This window comes from Asterias amurensis, chromosome 9 (genome assembly GCF_032118995.1).
Source record: "Asterias amurensis chromosome 9, ASM3211899v1".
In the NCBI taxonomy this organism is placed as follows: Eukaryota; Metazoa; Echinodermata; class Asteroidea; order Forcipulatida; family Asteriidae; genus Asterias; species Asterias amurensis.
Window position 1 is genome coordinate 2,229,566 of NC_092656.1, and position 20,708 is coordinate 2,250,273.

The 20,708-nt window shown below is 38.3% G+C and overlaps 1 protein-coding gene across 1 annotated transcript; it reads left to right on the forward strand.

Annotated features, from left to right (window-relative positions):
- The first annotated feature begins 303 nt into the window (after positions 1-303).
- LOC139941919 (uncharacterized) lies at positions 304-20,457 on the forward strand. The gene is made up of 16 exons (XM_071938563.1): positions 304-496; positions 2,353-2,463; positions 4,065-4,177; positions 8,815-8,871; positions 9,363-9,432; positions 9,888-9,932; positions 10,355-10,551; positions 11,254-11,328; positions 11,438-11,546; positions 12,272-12,610; positions 13,476-13,649; positions 14,435-14,616; positions 15,501-15,584; positions 16,428-16,642; positions 17,199-17,336; positions 17,851-20,457. The coding sequence occupies exons 1-16, from the start codon at positions 403-405 to the stop codon at positions 18,146-18,148; spliced, it is 2,301 nt and encodes a 766-aa protein (XP_071794664.1). The 5' UTR covers positions 304-402; the 3' UTR covers positions 18,149-20,457.
- The last annotated feature ends 251 nt before the right edge of the window (positions 20,458-20,708 follow it).

The following is a 20,708-nucleotide window of genomic DNA, read 5'->3' on the forward strand; positions in this document are numbered from 1 at the left end:
ACACTGTTCAGCGTCATGATATGAAAGCCTTTTCGGCGCTCAAACTGCTCAATCATCCAAGCCTCTACTCCAAAATATTCATACTGGTCCCCCCCCCCCCCACTCCCCAAGCACCACCATTCCACCCCCACATACAAAATCAGCTCGCCTACAATTTTGAGAATATCGCACGAAGCACGGTGATTGGACGAGCACGTTTTCCCTCATTTGCATTAATGACGCGCCTCTGTCATAGACACAAACCAGGGAGCGCCAGCACAATCGGGTAATACATCGTGGTTTCAACAGCTTTCAGAGCTTGGACTTCTCCAAATTTTTCGTAAGGAATGTTGCTGTCTTAAAGGAATCAGCTGTGTGAGATGTGACTGGAATAAATTTAACCAACTAACCCTTTGTCACGCCATGCGTCGACTGCACAGGTGGTATGTGGCGCTGGCGACAATCTTCACCATTCTCAGATATGTTGAATGTGGCACTCCAAACTGCTACGGCCTACGTAAGTTAAATCTTTCCTCTTCATTTTAGTGTATAATGTTAGTTTAAGAGTTTTTTAAGAAAAGACTCACTGGATAGAACAGTTCTTACTAAAGGGTGTGGTGTGGGTGTGGTGGGGCTTCCCGACTGGTCATCATTTTTAGGAAATGTGTGATGGTTTATTCGTTTGTTTTGAGGTGTTTTAATTTTGCGAAAGACTGAAACATGAGACCTGACACAGAAACAAAAATCTAAAACATCTCCATTAGCAGCAATCATCTATTGTACAGGCTGAATTAATTGAAACACAACTAAACAAGGATAACTTTCCGTATGGCGCCACCACCTTTTCACTCATTTTTACAAAAAGGGATATATCAATCAGGTAAATTAGATACTATATTATTTTATTTCGAATGAAAAAGTGGTGGCGCCATACGGAAACTTTTCCCTAAACAATTATGTTGTTTTAAAAGAAATCTCCAAGACCAATATGATTGTCTTAAAATGTTTATGAATAGCGGACAATCTCACAGTGGGTTCCTTTTCTATATATTATGTTTACGTTCGTCACTGCGTTTGTCCGTCACTGCGTCAATCTATTTGTATGCCCTTGTTACGCCCTTCGGTTTGTTGATCTTACAATGCGCATGTACATCTGCCGATCAATATGCGAACTAGTTGACATTGGTCTGTTTGCCTATACTAGCTTCTTCTGAAATACCCAAGTTCTTATAATATGGAGATAAAATAAATAATCATCGAACTGAAACTCGGCTAATACGCTCAAAGAGCTTATAGTTATTTTAATCCAATGCCTGGGGTAATGTTGTGTGATATTGTCCCCGTGGTTGTCTGTTCTAAAGGGGAAAGTACAAAAGCATTTCTTATCTGCTTCACTTATTTCTTTGTGCTGACTCCTTTTTTATGTGCTCTTTTACTAAGTTTCTAAACTCCAATTTATTATTCAAATAATAAGCTGTTCCAATGACATAATATGTATCATTACCCCAAATACGAAATAAATGTTGTTCCTGTTGCAAATGGACCATACTTCAACCCTTGCTCAAGCTTCTAGACTAGCAACTCACGGACTTTTTAGTAGCAGTTTGATACTGGAAGTAACACATGTTTATAGCTTGCATGTCAACCACACCTGATCCTGAAGACAATCAGAGCACACTGAGCGAAACTTTGAGTTATACCGCAAGCTTTGTCAAGTTGTTGTTTTAAATCTACCGGGCATTCTCGGTTGTCTAATAATAATAAATAATAACATGCATTTATATAGCGCTTAATACAAGGTTTCTAAGCACTGAACAGGAAGTGAAAGATAACAAAAAAAATTACAATTAAAAGTGGGATGAAATAGCAGAAACTGAATAGACTAGATGGATTTAAATAAGTGTGTTTTAGAGCGGTTTTAAATGAGTCCAGTGTAGATGAGGCACGAATGTGAACGGGAAGATTGTTCCAAAGAGTGGGAGTGGTGATTGAGAAGGAGCGGTTTCCATAGCGAGTGCGGGGGATAGGACCAGAGTTGAATTCCAGGTGGGTGGTAGATGATGATCGGAGAACACGAGTTGTAGGTTGCTTTTTGGGAATAAGTATTTCTGAGATATATTTAGGGGCTAGTTATTAAGACAATGCTCTGGAATTGCAAAGGCCGTGGGTTCGAATCCCAACCGTGTAGTATGCCCGTGATTGTGTTAACAGAGCTCGGGAAAGTACAGTGCTAACACCTATCGGTGCATTTTGGTAAAACCAAAATTAATATTCTTTATCCCCAGTGCAAATTTGCGTCGTTTAAATTGTTGTTGTTTTTTATTCGGAGAGAGAAATAAGCCTTGAGTGGTTTTACTATTTTTCACTTTCTAGAACCACCAACAGATATTCATCTGACCTTTGACACCCGGATCGAAGACGACGCCAGTGACCAAGGAGCGAAGTGGACGCTTATTGCTGTAGGTTCGTGGCAAAGACCCGCGGGTAAGAGTCTACCGTCAGTTCAAGGCAAATTGTACATTTTATTTATTTATTTTTAAAGAGACAATAAAGATAGCACTTAAAAGCCAACTTAATAGTAGACAAATACAAATCTTCGACGACCAAATGAGTTCAATTTTTCACAGGTTTGTTATTTTATGCATATGTTAAAATACTCCAAGTGAAAATATTGGTCTTTGACAGTTACAAATAGTGTCCAGTGTCCTTAAACACACAATAAAAACTAACATCGGAAAATTTCATTTCAAATGGTGGCCCCTTTTTTGTGATATTTTGCAGAGAAACCGAAGTGAATGTATGCAGGAAGAATGATACACAATCTCTGCGTAACGTTTCTCAGATTCAAGTTTTGGGGCATAACATCTTTTTATATTTTTTACATAACCACACTACTTTAAAGTGAAATGTTTCTCGTAAATGCTTTATACTATCAAACGTTCTTTAGGCTTCCTGCTGAAGGTTTTTTATCGCCATAATTTTTGAGAGTGATACGTATTACGTTTTATCCAACATGAATGTATACCGGATGTCTTTAACAAACTGTATCTTCCCAATCAATGTCCCATAAGAGTAAAAACGTCTTTAACTTATATCCCCTCTGATTTTGAGGTGATACAGTTTTATCATTGTGTTTTTAGATCAATTTAACTTTATTCTAACTCGCAGTTGACAGTTTTCAAGGGAGTATACTACTCGAGCCGTCTAAAACACTGAATGCGTAATGAAAGATGAATGCAATGCAACAATTATCTTGTAAAAAATTGATACCAGTTAGTATTTAACTTTATTTGATTGAATGTTCTGACGTCGTGATTGACAAATGGATGTAATGAAAACCACTTGTATTTATCCAGAAATATGAGTGAATTAATCAATGTTATAAATTGCAAAGGATGTAGTAATATGAGGACAAGTTCGTTTTGAATGACAATCTTTAATGATTACTCAGTGACTGCTAATGTCACCACAAATCGACGGCAGTTGTATGGTGCCTCCAACAGAAACATCTCCCATCAATCGTGTAAAAGGCTTTTTCGCTCTACTCATGAAACAGTCGAAGCCTTTCCAGATCATGTACTTTGATTGTGTGTGAAATAATGCAACCCAATAAAGAAGATCCTAAGTGAAAGGAGGAAGATTTCCGGTACAAAGTTGCTTCCGTTTTGGTATCAGCTTTATGGGTCGATAAACTAGATGATTTTATTGGCCAGGTTTCTAAATAAAATGTTTTGAAATAGTTAAAACTATTTTAACAATGTAATCAACGAGGCTCCGACGAGGATGTGACGAGGCTCCGACTTTATTTAAGTCGCTCTCTTAAAAAAAAACCTATGTGTCAGATTTGATCCGGATTCCGGTCCCGTGGGGTCTGACCCTGGACGTGGGGTCTGACCCGTTCCAGGGTCAGAACCAGACCCGAAATGTTAGTTACATCCTAGTTTCCAGGTCAACCTGACCCAAAATGGATCAGAACCCGGGTCTGACCCGGGAATTTAAGTTATGTGACTACATCTATAGGTACCGCAAACTGGTGGCGTTAATCATAAACCGATAGTTTCACGTGTGTCACTTATTTCCTACAGGGGGTGACTTCACAGGATATGGGGTCAAACTACAGAAATCACCACATAGTGATGGACAGTCAACAGGAGGACAATTACTTAACTGTCTTGTAGATGTTTCTTACACAGTCACGGTAAGTAAAATGCATGTTTATGGGTAATTTTTAATTTCCGCGTGTATTTCTGTTAAACTCCTTTTTGCTGTGTGGTCCATCTTGTTTTTTTATTTTCAAATATAATTTGTTTTTATATTAGATTTGTGTATTTGTTTGTCATGACTAACTTAAAGTTACAGGGTGGGAATTAAAACAGCTTTGGGCAGTCTACTTTAAGAAAGATTGACAGCAACGTTTCTCTAAAAATAAAAAATAAAAATTAGAATCCTTAAAAAAAACGCTTCCACATTTTGAAATAAAATGTTCTTTGATTAGTTTTATTGTATATCTACATATACTAAGAATTGAAACTAACAGTGAATTTCTCCTATACCAAACGTATTCAATCTCTTTAACTTACATTTCGCTGTTAAAAAATATTCCGTAGCACCGATTTCTCGTTTTTACACTTTCCACTTTGGTGGTCATAACATTAACAATAAGAACAATTTTTGGACGAAATTATTGTTTTTCTTATAGTTCGGCTTCATCCCAATCCTCGGTCTTTCCTTTATATAATTACCACCCGCTACTGCTAACATTAAGTATTTCCAACTACCTTCTTAATTACTCGACGATCCTTAATTCTTCCACTTATATATAAGATTGTTATTCTAAAGATTATCCTCCCATCAACTAAATTGGTTCAGACGTTTAACCAAAACCTTCGCTAATGCAAGCAGCCACTTGGTCCGAGTTTACTGAGTTTGTCTTCATCCCTGACCGTGGATAATCGATAGTCAGCAGCGGGGAAAAACAGACACAAGGTCCCGGGTGATTCGCTTAGATTGACTGCCTCCCTCTTCCCGGGGTCTCGCGGGGAGGGGATAAGGGCACATATTCCCCCTTGAAAGCCCCTGAAACTGCTACTCTGTGCAGCTAGCAACTTGAGTTACACTGAAATGTCACTGATGAAAAAGGGCAGATGATCTATGGGGAGTTTGGTAGTTAAGGTGTGATTGTCTCATATAACAAACGTATTTGTCTTACCTTTTGATATTGTGTATTCATTTGATGGGATTTGTGAATATTAATTGTTAACGGTGACCTTTTGGTGCACTTGAGAAAGTGCAAGAAATTCGACGGTACAGGTTCTAAGAAATCTAAGATTATTTCATTACAAAACACTGTAAATTGCAGTATACTGGCTGAATAAAACAGTTTACATTCAAAGTATAAGGGACACAAAGACATTTGTTTAAAGGAAACAATGTGAACCAATTGAATAATTAATCTTACAAAGAGGTATTCATAAATACGACGCGCACAGCATTCCCTTATAAGGAGTTGTTTACCCGAGGGCGGCGGAGGGCTTTACCATTTCATAGCTGGAGGGGTGTTGTGTTGAAAGAAATCATTGAACAATTATAATTTTTTCATTTATTTTACTTTTTGACCAAAAAGTGTTGATGTTTTTGACCGAAAAGGTATCTATGAATGGGAATCAAAGTGTGATGAATCGGTTTTCAACTAGTGGTCTCGGTAAAATTATCAAGAACCAGGCCTCGTTGGGATTAAACCACTAGTTGAAAACCTCTTCACCACACATTGATTCCCTTAGTTAAAACAAACAATGCCGAACAAATGTTACAGCGTAATAAAGCAAACTCATCTGAGGGACATTAGATAACTGATTATATTTAGAGCAGTTTGACATGAAACTTCATAAATATGTTTTTATAAATTTAAGACTCATAAATGGAACCCTTTTCGATTTGTCAACCCCCCCCCTTGTATGCAAAAAAAAAGAAATAGTACAAAGGCGTGATTCCTCTTACATACAAAGGTTCCAGACCCTGTGCTGAGTCTTGGTGAGCACAGGCCTATCCGTCCCTGCGAGACGTTTTTCTTTGTGGATTTTATTTGGTTGAAAAGATAAGATGTGATGAACGTCACAAGGGAGCTACATGTTCTACAGTGGTTCTGATTGAAACCTCTATTCACACATTCGCTGTTAAAGGCAGTGGACACTATTGGTAAGTGTCAAAGACTAGCCTTCACAGTTGGTGTATCTCAACATATGCATAAAATAACAAACCTGTGAAAATTTGAGCTCAATCGGTCATTGAACTTGCGAGGTAAGAAAAAAACACCCATGTCACACGAAGTTGTGTGCGTTTAGATGGTTGATTTCGAGACCTCAAGTTCTAAATCTGAGGTCTTGAAATCAAATTCGTGGAAAATTACTTCTTTCTTGAAAACTATGGCACTTCACAATGTTTTATACCATCAACCTCTCCCAATTACTCGTCACCAAGAATGGTTTTATGCTAATAATTATTTTGAGCCAATACCAATAGTGTCCACTGTCTTTAAGTCCATCATTACTAAGTCAGACGACTCTACCTCAACATATAAAGTTTCAGATGGGCTTAATTAACTATGTCTATGTGCATATCCCATTTCAAATTATGCTGGAAGGCGATACCTATTAATTTAGCACTGTGAACCTGTTGAAGTTGGACAAAATAGTATAGCAAACTTAGCAACAAGGGGGGGGGCTAGGGGGCGCCCTACTGCAAATGGTTTCGATGTTACTCACTCTCCTAATAGCTGTAACTTCCAACTACACAGATGATTGTAAAAACACTAAATACGCGGTACTTTGCGAAGAAACATAACTGTATTTTGTTTTATCCCCCATGCAAAATTATCAAATTATCATGAACGTTAAGAAATGAAATTCGACTCTCCCCGATGATAACTTTTTCAAAATATTTCTCCATGTCTTCCCCTCAGTTCCTTCCCTTGTCTTTCCTAATTATCTTCCCCACCAGTTTGCATATAATGTATGAAAACAATGTGTTATACGTACACATACGGAGTAGATCCGTGATAAAAAAAATCTCTGTTTGCATTCAGGGATTCATATTGCATTTTTCCCTAGTCGCCTCCCCAGATAGTGTCTTTGAGGGGACTGCTGACTATTTGTGTGGCCAGCTGTCTGTGGTCCGTCTGGGGTGTTAAGGGTACTCCAGAGGTCCCGTAGCCTTCGATCGTTTCAAGAGCACCAGTATCCATCTGGCCACTTAAGAACTTAAGAACAAGTCTCGAATAACGCGGTAGTAAATTGCGTTTGGGAACACCTTGCTCCGGCTCTGTGGAAAGAGGGAGCGGTTAGTGTTGGAAACTTAAAAGTGGTTGTTAAAGGGGAAGGTCCAATAACAATTTAAAATTCCTAAGCTGAGAATGTTCTCATTGCTATGAATAAGAAAGGGGTGACTTTAAGCCTCTATCCATTCACCAAACCCATGCGTTTGGGAGAAACGTAGTCAATTTATTGAAAGACAATGATTTCAGTGAAATCACAGTCGTACTCATACACGTCTCAATCCTCATGCGTAAAAAAAATAGCACCAAATGCATCGGAACTATGTTACCCGAAAAGTTTTGTTTCATGTTGTAATTCTACCAATACAGTTAAGTTAGTATGCATGGAACAGAACAGGCCTGAAATTACATATTTCTATACATACGGACAGACAAAGTCACATTTTCAAAACCTATTTTTTCCGTATTTATTTGCAAATCTTTTCTCGATTTAGTTAAACCAATTATTGAATACGATTTCTTTTTTTGATTTGCAGTTCCATGTCGGCCATGTATTATGACGTGCCTTTTCCCCGTCGAATTTGTTACCGAAAATAATCATAACAGCATTACTATTGATCCCACGGGTTGGGCAATTACAAGCCACTCCAAAAACCATCCGAAGGTTGTATCGAATACGAGAGAACATGATGGAGCCGGCGGGGTAATCGCTCCCGTGTCTACGGGGGGATTGTGGACACGCGCTCGGTAGAACCATGGGCCGCGGGGCACGCTAAACAAACAATTCATTCTCGGTCAACAATTTGATTTCTCGTGAGCAGAAACTCGGTTCGTCGGAAGGATTACAGATTGCCTTTTCAAAATCATTGTTCTGAGACACAAACTTCTTTATTAAAGTGACATTAATTATCATTTACACCAAACATAATGTGACAGCAATAAGTTGCAGTAAATTGCCTAAAATATTAATTTGTAGCGTAGCGTGCATGTGTTTAAAGGAACACGTTGCCTTGGATCGGTCGAGTTGGTCTTTGAAAAACGTTCTGTAACCGTTTGTTGTGAAATGTATATGGTTAGAAAGATATTGTAAAAGTAGAATACAATGATCAACACAAATATACCTCGAAATTTTGACTCCCATAAATGACCGACCGTGATAGTTCGCGACGTAAAAGGAAACCGTGCAATTTCGAGTGATACTTGTGTGGATCATTATATTCTACTTTTACAATATCTTTCTAACCATATGCATTTCATACCAGCGGTTTCAAACGCTTTTAATAGACCAACTCGTCCGATCCAAGGCAACGTGTTCCTTTAAAGTACCCGCGATTGTTTAAAAGATGCAGTTTTCATTGCATTTAAAGTAGAGGTAGATTAATGGCTCAATAAACGCTTTTAAATACATCGGTTTTATATAATAATATAACAGAACGCAAACCAACACAAAGAAAGAAGCATTGTGAGGTAAAATATTCTGAGTTCTAGGGAATTTTTGTTTAAGTTTCAAAATAATTATTTTGTAAATGATGCTCATTGATTTCAATCTGGTATTTCTCCCATAGTCTGAGAATACAATGACCTTTTCTGACGTCGAGTACGGGTTCCACTACCGGTTGACCGTAAGTTATCTTTATTTCATTCTTTAATATTCTGCGTTTATTCACATAACCAATAATTCGCTTGCCATTGGTTAACTTTAAAATCACAGAAATTGAGCTTTATTATGTGCAAGTGCACTTATTGGATTAAATCGATTCCGATTGAAAGAACCGGTATGCCAATTATCGAACCATCACTTTATCGTTGAACATTTTGAACTATCAAACCCGCCTAGGCCTTCCATAATACTTGGTACACTAAGGCTGGCGTCGATTGTATTATTGGACAATGAAATGTTTTGAGGGTGACTTTTCTATATTCTTGTGTTCCAACAACCCTGTGTTCCAACAACCCTGTGTTCCGATATAGACCCTCGTGATTTACACGATAGGTTTAGATTGTGATAATGCTTTGTGTTAGGGCTAGGAAACTGTTAATTGACTCACTTGGGGTATCGGAACAAGGGTGTGTCAAAACATAAGGGTCCTAACTAGTTTTCAATTGTATGCAGGTCCGCACCATTGACGGAACTATGATGCAGATCAATTCGGGATTTTCCTCTGTAGACGAATTCTCACCAGGTAAGAAAACGTTTCCTGATACGTATTAGGTTTAACATTGCGTCAGTGTCGACATCGAGGCACGACGAGAGCCAAGAACAATTCTAAAAACCAAGATTAATATTCTTTATCCCCGATGCAAATTTAACATCACTTATAATCGTTGCGGTACCCGCTGCCAAAACATAGGATTCGAACTGCCTCTAGCTACCGGGCAATCTCGGTAGTCTAGTTGGTAAAACACTGCTCTAGAATTGCAAGGGTCGTGGGTTCGAATCCCACCCGAGTTACATGCCTGTGATATTTTTTTCACAGGACTCGGGAAAGTACTGAGTATACAGTGCTAACACACATCGGTGTATGGATATAAACCAAAACTAATATTTCTACTTGTTTTTTTAGCGTTCATTCTGTTCAGTCACCTATAGTGTAAACACCAAATAAAACTAATGATTGCATTGATTTATATTCTGTAGATTGTTACGAGGAAACAGGCAGCGTTGAGTTTTGCAGCAGTCGGGGTAATGAAACAATCATTTTAAATTCACTTTACTGTACTCCTGAACAAAAATTCTTTTTGATTTGGAGGCTCTGTTCCTAACGTTCATATGGTCTTGTTAGTAATTATGTGGCGGTAAACTCATTTACAAAGCGATGTTAAGCAATAAGGAGCATTGGGGCCTGTGTTGGGGGGGGGGGTCATGAAAAAAAGGTGTTCTGTTCCGTTTTTTGTTGTCCTTTCTTTTTTTTTTATACATGAATACGTAAAAAAGAGTACAATATGAGAATTGAACAAAATCAAAAGCGCATATCAAAGTATACAAAATTAATACAATGTTAAAGCAAATAAAAAATGTAGAACTAAGAATTAACTATGTACAAGAGAGGAGCGAGCATGAGACTGCTAGAGTACAATCATTATTGCGAAAACTGTTTGTTACAGAGGTGGAGACATCTGGCAAACCGGTCAATCTAAGCATCTTCGAGATGAAGGAGCAAGCCACTGGTCTAGTTGATGTTACAGTGTCCTGGAACAGACCTATAAAGTCCGCAGGCACAGTGGTGATGTATAAGGCAATGTGGGGTCGACCAGACGAAACAGGTGGTAACCAGGGGGGCGAGGTTGTCATCCCTGCTAAGGTATATTGAAAAGTCACTAATATGTGTGTTTGTTTTATCATTGGCATTTTTGCCAAAGTTTCAATAAATGTTTAGATTTTTTAAGAAAAGCTTAAAGGCACTGGACACGTTTAGTAATTGTCAAGTTCCAGTATTCTCACTTGGCCAACAAAATGCTTACAAAAACAAATCTGTTTAAAATGTTGACTCAATGGTCCTCGAAGTTGCAAGAGAATAACGAAAGAAAAAACTGTTTTGTTGCACGCACCCTGTGTGTGTTTTCAGATGTTTAAAAAAGGCTTCAGGCTTGAAGTCTTTTAATAGTGAGAAATTACCTCTTTCTCAAAAAGTAATTTACTTCAGAGGGAGCCGTTTCTCCCACGTTTGTGTACTATCGACAAGTCTCCATTGCTCGTTATCAAGTATGTTTTTATGCTATCGATTATTTTGAATAATCGACAATAGTGTTTGGTGCCTTTAAAGAAAGATTCCAAAAATATTTCGATATTTAAAGATGATACCAAAAGCTTGAACAAAGAAATGGTAAAGCATCGACTTTCATAGGTAAACGCTATTCAATAGAAAAGCAATAATGAAGTAGACCTTCTCGGATTGACTCCAATCTATATCAACTGTTTGAGAATAAAGGAAACAATGTTGGGATTATTAAATGTTTAATAAGATTATTAAATGTTCATGTGTTTCCCTTGTCTTGTTTTGCAGGAGAATGACACTCTGAATTCTGCTTACGAGTTTAGCATCGAAGGTCTAGACGACCAAAAGGAATATCAGTTTAACGTAAGTAACTCTCCATGGACTTTCTTGTTATAAGTGCCTCATTTCCATTTAAGATATTTCCAATGGTTTATTTGTATAACTAAGACATGCCGTTTTGTTATTACTTTAGGTGACTCCAATGGTGTTAACCTCGAGTCGTCCGAATCTGATACCTGGTTACAAAGCATCACTTACCTTTATTGTAACAGCACCAGCCCCTGCTGTAGGAAGTTTATCAGGTAATGATTAAAGGCAGTGGACACAATTGGTCATTGTCGAAATCCAGTCTTCTCGTTTGGTGTATCTCAACATGAACATAAAATAATGAACCTGTGAAAATTTTAGCTCGATTGGTCGTCGGAGTTGCGAGATAACTATGAAAGAAAAAAACACCCTTGTCACACGAAGTTGTGTACTTTCAGATGCTTGATTTCGAGACCTCAAGTTCTAAACTTGAGGTCTCGAAATCAAATTCGTTGAAAATTACTTCTTTCTCAAAAACTATCACTTCAGAGGGAGCCGTTTCTCACAAGGTTGTATACTATCAACCTCTCCCTATCACTAGTTACCAATTAATGTTTTATGCTAATAATTATTTTGAGTAATTACCAATAGTGTCCACTGCCTTTAATGAAATCAATTCAGAAATTACACAATAACGTATTTTAACAAGTTAAGTTTATAGGGTCACATACAATGGAATATATATGCATTAAAATCAGTTCTTCATATCTGCTCATGCAAATCTAAGCAATAGCCCTTCTCTGAAAAAAATGTACTAAGCCCTTTCAAACAGACTTGATGTTGATCAATGTACGAGTATACTCCAGAGGAGGCTTCTGCACAGTATAGGACATGATGTGATGAATGCAAATCCTGAAACTGTGTGTGAGTGTTTTGTTAATAAATGGACATAACTATGATGGGTTGAGGAACATGCTATTTTTTCCTATACCAAAAACAGTACCGCAAATGGCTGACTCGGAGGTGTTCCCGAGGAATGCAGACACATTTCAACGACGTAAGCCTGAAACTACTTTTGAACCAACAACTGCGCAGGCAACTCAAGCGTCGTTCACTGGAGATCCGATTACCCCTAGCCCGCCCTCCAGCGACAATCTGCTGCTAACAGCGTCTGTGGCAGTAGGCGTGGCTTTGGCGTTTGTGATCGCAATGTCGGCCACTACATGGTGTTGCGTCAAGAGAAAGAAGAAAGAGGATGAACTGAAGAAAGCTGTGTTTATCAGAACCAGAGAGGAAGAGATTAGTATGTATCATCATAAAGGAAGTATACAGAAAAACGGTACGTACCACACACTTATTGGAGACTTTTGAACGCTAGGTGGCAGCAGACTCACCACAGGTAAATTCCCATTGTTTACGTAGTTCTGAGCATGCGCACATTACCAAGAACAATGATTTTACCTGGTTAGTCTGCTGCCACCTATCGTCCCAGAAAGTCTCCTATTGATGACACCATCGTACGGTTTTGAACAGTCTGTTTGTAAAGCTATGTGTTCTCGGCAAAATAAAATCGGTCTAAAAGAAAATTAAAAAACAACATAAAAGTTCGCTTTCGAGACCTTGCAAAATAGCATGGAAACTGTCAAATCACCCCTGATTGTTTATTAGCATTAACAAAACATCCACCATTGACCACCCCTGCATTATTAATGTGAACGAATCTTGTATCATTGTGGCTAATATAATTCACTACTGGCTGAATTCACTCATATCTTTGACAAAATGACTTTCCCATGGTTTGAAGGGTTGAAATTAATTTGATTTGGTGGGTCTCATCACTTTTATCAGATTTTTACATTATCAAACAATGACACCCTATTATCAAACTTACTGTTAGAAACCACTACGATGGAGTGAGCATATGCACAATTTATTCCCGATGGTAACTTCCACGGTTGTTATGTTTTGCTACAAGGAGTAATTACCACAAAAATGAGTGTGCATTTAGACAAGTAAGAATTAACACAGTTTTGAGGTGATACTTTGCAACTGCAATTTGTTTCTCAAATACCCACGTTTTTGAACGGATGTTTGTTTCAAAAATGAGCCACGTCAGTATACGGATAAATTTATTTGAAATTTTCAATTTATTATTTTGATACTTTTTATTATAAAAAAAAAAAAACTTTTTCAACACTTTTTAGAGACAGAATGCAGGGAGTGCCTTCCTGAATTCGAAGTCAAGGAATTAGACCGCACCTTGTTGAAGTTGGAGAAGGAGTTAGGAAGTGGCCAGTTCGGAGTGGTATACAAAGGCTACGTGCTTGGTGTATATAGCAAGGAAGAATACTCCCCGGTTGCTGTCAAGAGTTTGAAGTGTAACTAAATTATAGATTGGGATTTTGATATTATATTATGTTTATTGCAAGAATTGCTAAGGTCGCAGGTTCGAATCCCACCCAAGTAACATGCCTGTGATATTTTTTTCATTGGACTTGGGAAAGTACTGAATATACAGTGCTAACACACATCGGTGTATGGGTAAAAACCAAAACTAATATAATTTATGTTTATTGTTTAGGGAATTTAGTGAGGAAGTTGTTTATCCTCTAGCTACCGGGCAGTCTCGGTGGACAAGTTGGTAATACACTGCTCTAGAATTGCTCAGGTATTGGGTTCGAATCCCATCCGAGTGGTATTTTATTCAAAAAATAAACTCGGGAAAGTACTACAGTGCTTACACACATATTGGTGTATATTATGGGTAAGACTAAAATTAATGTAACAAAAATCGTTTTATTGTTGATGTAACAAAGTGGGTTTTTTTCTACGTTAAACCTTGAAGAAACAAAATAGTAAGTTGACCACATACAAACATTCATTGTTTGCTTTTTCAGGACCATCAGTTTGTCTTTAGAGAGTTGTTGTCCAAATACCCTAAACAAAACAAAAGGGAACCCATGTGAATCCCTGTTTAAAAACAGCGATTTTTAAGAGTTGCTCACAGGCTGACACATAGTTACGTCTATTGTGCTCACACGCAAGATAAAAACTGAAATCCATGGAACCTTCAAACCTCACCTCAATGTGCGGACAATGTTCAGTCCACTGCAATCCATTCTGAATACATGCAATGTTATTTTTCATAATTCTCTGCATCTAGGTAACGCCAGTCAGTCCATGAAGGAGGATTTTCTTGATGAGATCAAACTGATCATCGAGATCGGAACCCATCCAAACATCCTCCCCGTCCTGGGTTGCTGTACTGTGGATGAGCCCTACTATCTCATCACAGAGTACATGAAGTATGGGGATCTCCTTCACTTCTTGTGGAAATGTAGGGAGGTAAGAGTAAATTGTGTTCGGACTTCAGAGTGTTCTTAACACAGAGTTACCACGGAGCTACTATGTTCACATAGCCTGTGTGTAGAAACTGCTTCAGAAACAGATTTTCGGCAAAGTCTATCTGATGTATAGGGAGGCCTATACTCTGGTGTCCTGCTGTCTCTTGTTAACCAAATTATTGTGTAAAGCGAGAACTACCGCTCGTTAAACGACACAAAAACTGAACTCATGCTATTTCAAATGTATCCTGGACAAATAACTATGTAACCCCAACATGTGACTTTTTCTCTTCAGTTCTTTCCATTGATAAATTATGTCTATATAAGTCTCGTATTCTCAGTACTGATATTAGTAAAACGAATAATGCATAAAACTGAATACTTTATTATGTAGAAGCATCAGCCACGAAGATATAAAAGTGCAGGTAAGAATCGTGTATCTACCATTAACAACCATGAAGATGATAACTATTGCATCGTCGTAATAGTAGGAAGGTTGACTAGCTGTGTTCTTTGTAGAATGATTTATTCCTACATGGTTTACGAAGACAGCGTGGCAAAAAACAACATCATTCGAAACCACAGTAAATTGTACAGAATGATCACCATATAGGAGAATAATAATAGCAGGAGTTAATGTGGTTCAAATTAAATTAAACAGCTTCACAATGTACTTCTCGCGTGCGCAGACTAACACAACGTTTGCTAATTGAGGGGACGTTGTAGGCGCCCGATGGTGACAGTGACGCATACGCGTATGTGCGTCTACCTAGTGCATAATGAAGTCAACCAATTAAATGGACGCATTCGTGAATTTAGTAAGCAAATCAAAGGCTACTTGTTTGAGTATGATTGTTTTATAATGTACACCTTATATCCGCACAGGAAAACCGGCCAGATGATGATCACGTTTACATCATGACGGAGACGAACAAGATCCAGATAGCTCGACAGATTGCAAGAGGAATGGTGAGTGATTCCTTTTGTAAATGTTTGGGGAAACAATATTGTTTTGGAACAAGTTTCACGTTGAACCCTCGAGTTTATCAAATACATGGAAATCGAGCATTGCCGCTATCTAAAATGTATTTTAACGAAACAAAGGCTTATCTGCGAGAGTCTGACTCGTTGCATCTGCGGGACCGGTGTCGCATGCAATTATGTCCTCTATATGCAAAACTATCCGGAGGACATTATTGCATATGCATATTCAATAATGTTCGCCGGACGGTTTTGCATAAGCAATCGTGTCCGCCCGGACGCTGCTGCATAATGCAATTGTGTCCGCCAGGACACATTTGCATATGCAGTTGTGTCCGCCCCCGTGCAAAACCGTCCTTGCAGTAAATTTAACGCCCTTGGTCGACGGAACACGTTCGCCATTTTTCTTACAAGCTAAGTGCCTGTCATGAATGACATGGGAAATGTATTCGCTGCAATCATAATACGTGAATATTCATGCTGCATATACGTAGGTTCAGTGCATGCACGCTTGCTTACGCGCGCACATACATGTACAGTCATGTACATGTTCAACGGACAGTTTTTGAATAGCCCTGGCCATGATTGCATATACAAAAGTGTCCGGAGCGGACAGTATTGCATGGCGGACACAATTGCATCTGACAGGTACTTATTAGCGGTTAGCTTACACGAACAATCGTAACGTCATTGCTACATGTTTCGGCAATTTCTAACATAAACTTTCCTGTCAGTTTTGAACAAATTTTCTAAAACCACATTCATACTCCAGATTTAATATCTGGTGAAGCTACTAGTGTAAAGTAATTTACTATTTTATTCACCATAAAGGAATATCTGTCCAACACTCGCTACTACCACGGAGATCTGGCCGCACGTAATGTTCTAGTGGGAGAGGATCTAGTGGTGAAGATATCTGACTTTGGTTTGGCAGACGATATCTACCAGAATGGATACAAACGTTTGGCGCCACACAGAAAGCGTCCCGTGAAATGGGTCAGCCTGGAGACCAACCTGGAAGGAAAATGTACCATACAGAGCGATGTGTAAGTATGACGTGTACTAGACTGGCCCCTTGTCTTTATCCGCAAGGATACAGACAGGTACTTGCTAACCAGTGATTTCATTGGATACAATGATGTCATTGGATAAACGTGAGTGACGTAAGCTTTTCATATCTGTGTTTCGATTGGTCCGAGGTCCGTGACGTTTGGTAGCTGAACTTTCTCTATGTAAAATGAATGAAGGTGAAAGGTGATTGTGCACGGGGATCAACCTAGGCTCGAGGCCACTCTCTGATTGCGTAATTCAAGAGCCTCGAAGTGTGACGTCAGCTTTTCCGGCTAGACGTGTACTGACCACAACTGAGTGAGAACATACTGCCACTGGGTGGCACTGTGTACGGTCACTGTCTCCTGAGTGACGTTGTCACAAGCCTTCTCGCAAAAATTAGTCTGTATGAAAATCATCAACGAGCTTGTTCTCATAGTTATGATTTGCATTTTGTAAAGATTGCATCAAAACTTTGAAATGGAAAGATTTTATTTTAGATTGTTGTTGGTGGTTTTATATATTTTAGTTTCTTTATCATTTGCTTGACAGGTGGTCATTCGGCATCGTGTTGTATGAGATCTACACTCTTGGCAGTATGCCATACCCTGGTCTCGATGGCAGGGAGGTGGTACGCCGACTGCAGACTAGCTACCGCATGGATAAACCGGACAACTGCCCTGATGAAATGTGAGTTAAAAATGTTATAAGCTTTCGTGTGTGGCAGGCAATTCTGTCCCCCAGAGATTCTGTTCACCCTGCCCCCTCCCCATAATGGTGAAACCCAATGGCGACCTGTGTACAAACGTCTTTTGAAAATTACCTCTTTTTTAATCATCCTTCTTCAGCGCATGTTGATTTCCCTTTATGGCGGACAGAATCTCCAATGAGGAGATTTCTCTATGACACCTCGTTGCTTCAAAGAATCCGATCTGACATTTCAATACTGATACTAAACTTCAATTTTCAGAATGTCTATGACTTTGTGTGCAAATCATTCAAAACTCGGATTAGTCATCAGCAGGTGCCTAAAGAGATACAGAGTAGGCATACGCATCCTTCGTTGTGTATATCCAAATGATATCAAAATAAACTGTCGAACTCCAAAAAAAAAAAATGTTGGTGAATGTTACATTTCTATGATATTATTGCTGTTTTATAAATATAACAATCAAATAAGCATGATGCATTATTCATTGTACAGCTATGACATCATGAGGCAGTGTTGGCGGGAGAAACCAACCGAGCGACCTACATTCACCAGTCTCTTCAACACCTTCGACAGGATGCTGGTGGAACAGAGTGACTACATGCTGCCTCTTGATGGCGCTGTTTATGATCACTGTCTCCTGGGTGGTGGTGGCAGCGGCGGCCAGGCAGCGAAGACCGGAAGCGGCGAAGAAGTTGCGAGTACTTCCTTGGCTGCGAAACTGATGCTGGAGGATCTACCGAAGAGTGAGACGGAGCAAAGTGATACCGTCAGGCTCTTTCCCAAGGAATAATTTAAGAAATGGTAATGGTTGGCAAATTGCTGGTTATAGTGAGCGCTCGGGTCGATTTCACAAAGAAATTGGGACTATAGTCCACTAGATTAAAACTAGTCCTAGACTAGTCCCTAAAGTTGACGATTATGACTCGTTCTAACTCTTCGTGAAATCCACCCCAAGACGGTCAATCTTGCGGGAAAGAGAGTAGAGATTAATGTAATGATGACGTCAAGCGTTCGGTTGACGTGTCTGGGGTGGTTATCACTTGCGTGCAAACCCAGTTGTTTAGCTGTGCATAAAAAAGTAAAGAGACATAAAGATGGATTGCGCATGACGTCGTTGACCGCCATCTTTGATGTAGTTGATGTAGAACAATTGAAAAGTGCCCGAGTGAACGCACTGCACACAACCTCAGCAAATTATAGCCTTTAACTGGTGCACGTTTCATAAAAGACGGCGACCAATGCAAGGTTTCTAAGTCACAAGACCAAACATTGCCCTCGCATTGGGAACACGAGAAAGTAATTTGACTAAGAATAAAGAATAGTATTTGACTTTTAAAGTATAATCATCTCTCACAAATTAAAAGTATATTCGTGAATATAAATCACTTTAGAATATTTGGTAGAAATGTGTACTCTAGTATGCGATTAATAGTGAAAATATACAAACAAAATCTCTTTTTTTGAAAGCGGTGAATTATAATAAAAAAAAATATGTATATTTTAAAAAAAGTTAAATTTCAGCATAAACAAAACTGTGGAAATACATCTATTTGTTGTGTAAATATCGCTTCATACTTACGAAAACCGATAATCAGTACCATATTGTGAATAATCATCAATAGAAGCTTGCATTCAATATCATTCTGAGGGTAGAATTTCAGGCATCTGTAGTTCTCTGATAGTGTGCTTTACCCTAAAAGAAATCTTAACTTTTAATCAACGTGATTTTTAACGTATCAATTATTCCAAATGAAAGTAGTTGTTTTCAATTGATGATGTTTGTAAATAGCTATTAATAACTATGTAAAATATTAAGTGTAACTTTTGATTAGATGTTTACCCTTGCAAATGGCTAGACTATAGGCGTTGCTCCAATACACTCTTGATAAAATTACCGCTTGTTGACAACCGGATAATTGTGTGTTGCTTTTAGATAAACCTCATAAATTTGAGGGGTATAGGTATCTCCAAAAATGACGTATATGTAGCATTCATATTACATATTAGTGCAAACTGTCTTAATTGCAGCAAGTTTTTACTATTATAGAAATAAACTTAGGATATACAAGACGTTTAAAAGGAACTTCGAGATAGAGCATACCTAAGTTAGTTGTACAATCCTAAATATCATCACTGCTTAGCAAGGTTTAGGTGCTCAGCACATAAATTACAAGTTGAAGTTGGGAGATAAACTGGTGTAGAATTTAAGGATCGTATAACTATGTAGCCTATGCACTGATTGGATGATGTTGAAACAGAAATTCATTTGATTTGTTTTGCCCAATGTTTACTGTATTAAGAAAGAAATTGTATGATACCATTGGTCAAAGTTACACAGGTTTTAGTATCTTATCTCATATTGACAAATTTATTTTCCTTATGAGTTTTCAGGATAAAACCATTATGAATTGTGTTGCAAAGTACATATTTTTCTGCTTTTATGTTAGAGGAGACCCAAACATAATTGAATATTTTGTTCTTGCTAGCCTCTCCTTCTTTGTTATACAATAAGTTTACATTTTGTTATTGTTGTAACCCTTTCCCAGGGTATGGGGTTTGTTCCGTTTTTGGACTAAAATTCGATACAATACAGTACAATTATCACACGAATTATAAACACGAGAGTTGGTAAAAAGTTGGGTACCACTGGCTTCCTCTGTATCTTCATACACTGGATTTACTCGCGCCACACGGTGATGTGCCAATATTGATGTATAGTTTACATGATTAAATTTAATATATGGCCTAGCTTAACGACCCTGGACACTATTGGTAATTTTCAAAGACCAGTCTTCTCACTTGGTGTATCTCAACATTTGCATAAAATAACAAACCTGTGAAAATTTGAACGGTCATGGAAGTTGCGAGAAAAAGATGAAAGAAAAAAACCCTTCTTAAACGAATGTGTGTGCTTTCAGATAGGAATAAAAGACTTCTAGCTAGCAGTCTTTTATTATTTTAGTGAGAAATTGCCTCTTTCTCAAAAACTACGTTACTTCAGAGGGAGTCGTTTCCCACAATGTTTTATACTATCAAATTTTAACAGGTTTCTTGTTTTGAGCATAGATTATGTTGAGATACAGCAAGTGAGAAGACTGGTCGTGGACAATTACCAATAGTGGCCAGTGTCTTTAAATCATCTGGGGTTTTTCGGACAAGGATTCTCGAAGAATAGGGGTGTCGGAATGTAGAGCGGTTACTCAATGTTCCTCCTTGTAAAGAATAGTACAATTATATTGAAGTAAATAAATGCTTTCGTACACATACGTGCTTGTACATATAACAAACTTGTAATCTGATTTAAGTTTCCATGCATACCGCAAATTCCCTGCATTCTTAAAACCAACACT

Coding starts and splice junctions, on each gene's coding strand:
- LOC139941919 (XM_071938563.1), top strand. CDS start 403: ATGCGTCGACTGCACAGGTGGTATGTGGCGCTGGCGACAATCTTCACC. Junction 2,464..4,064: donor TTCGTGGCAAAGACCCGCGG/GTAAGAGTCTAC, acceptor TATTTCCTACAG/GGGGTGACTTCACAGGATAT. Junction 10,552..11,253: donor AGGTTGTCATCCCTGCTAAG/GTATATTGAAAA, acceptor CTTGTTTTGCAG/GAGAATGACACTCTGAATTC.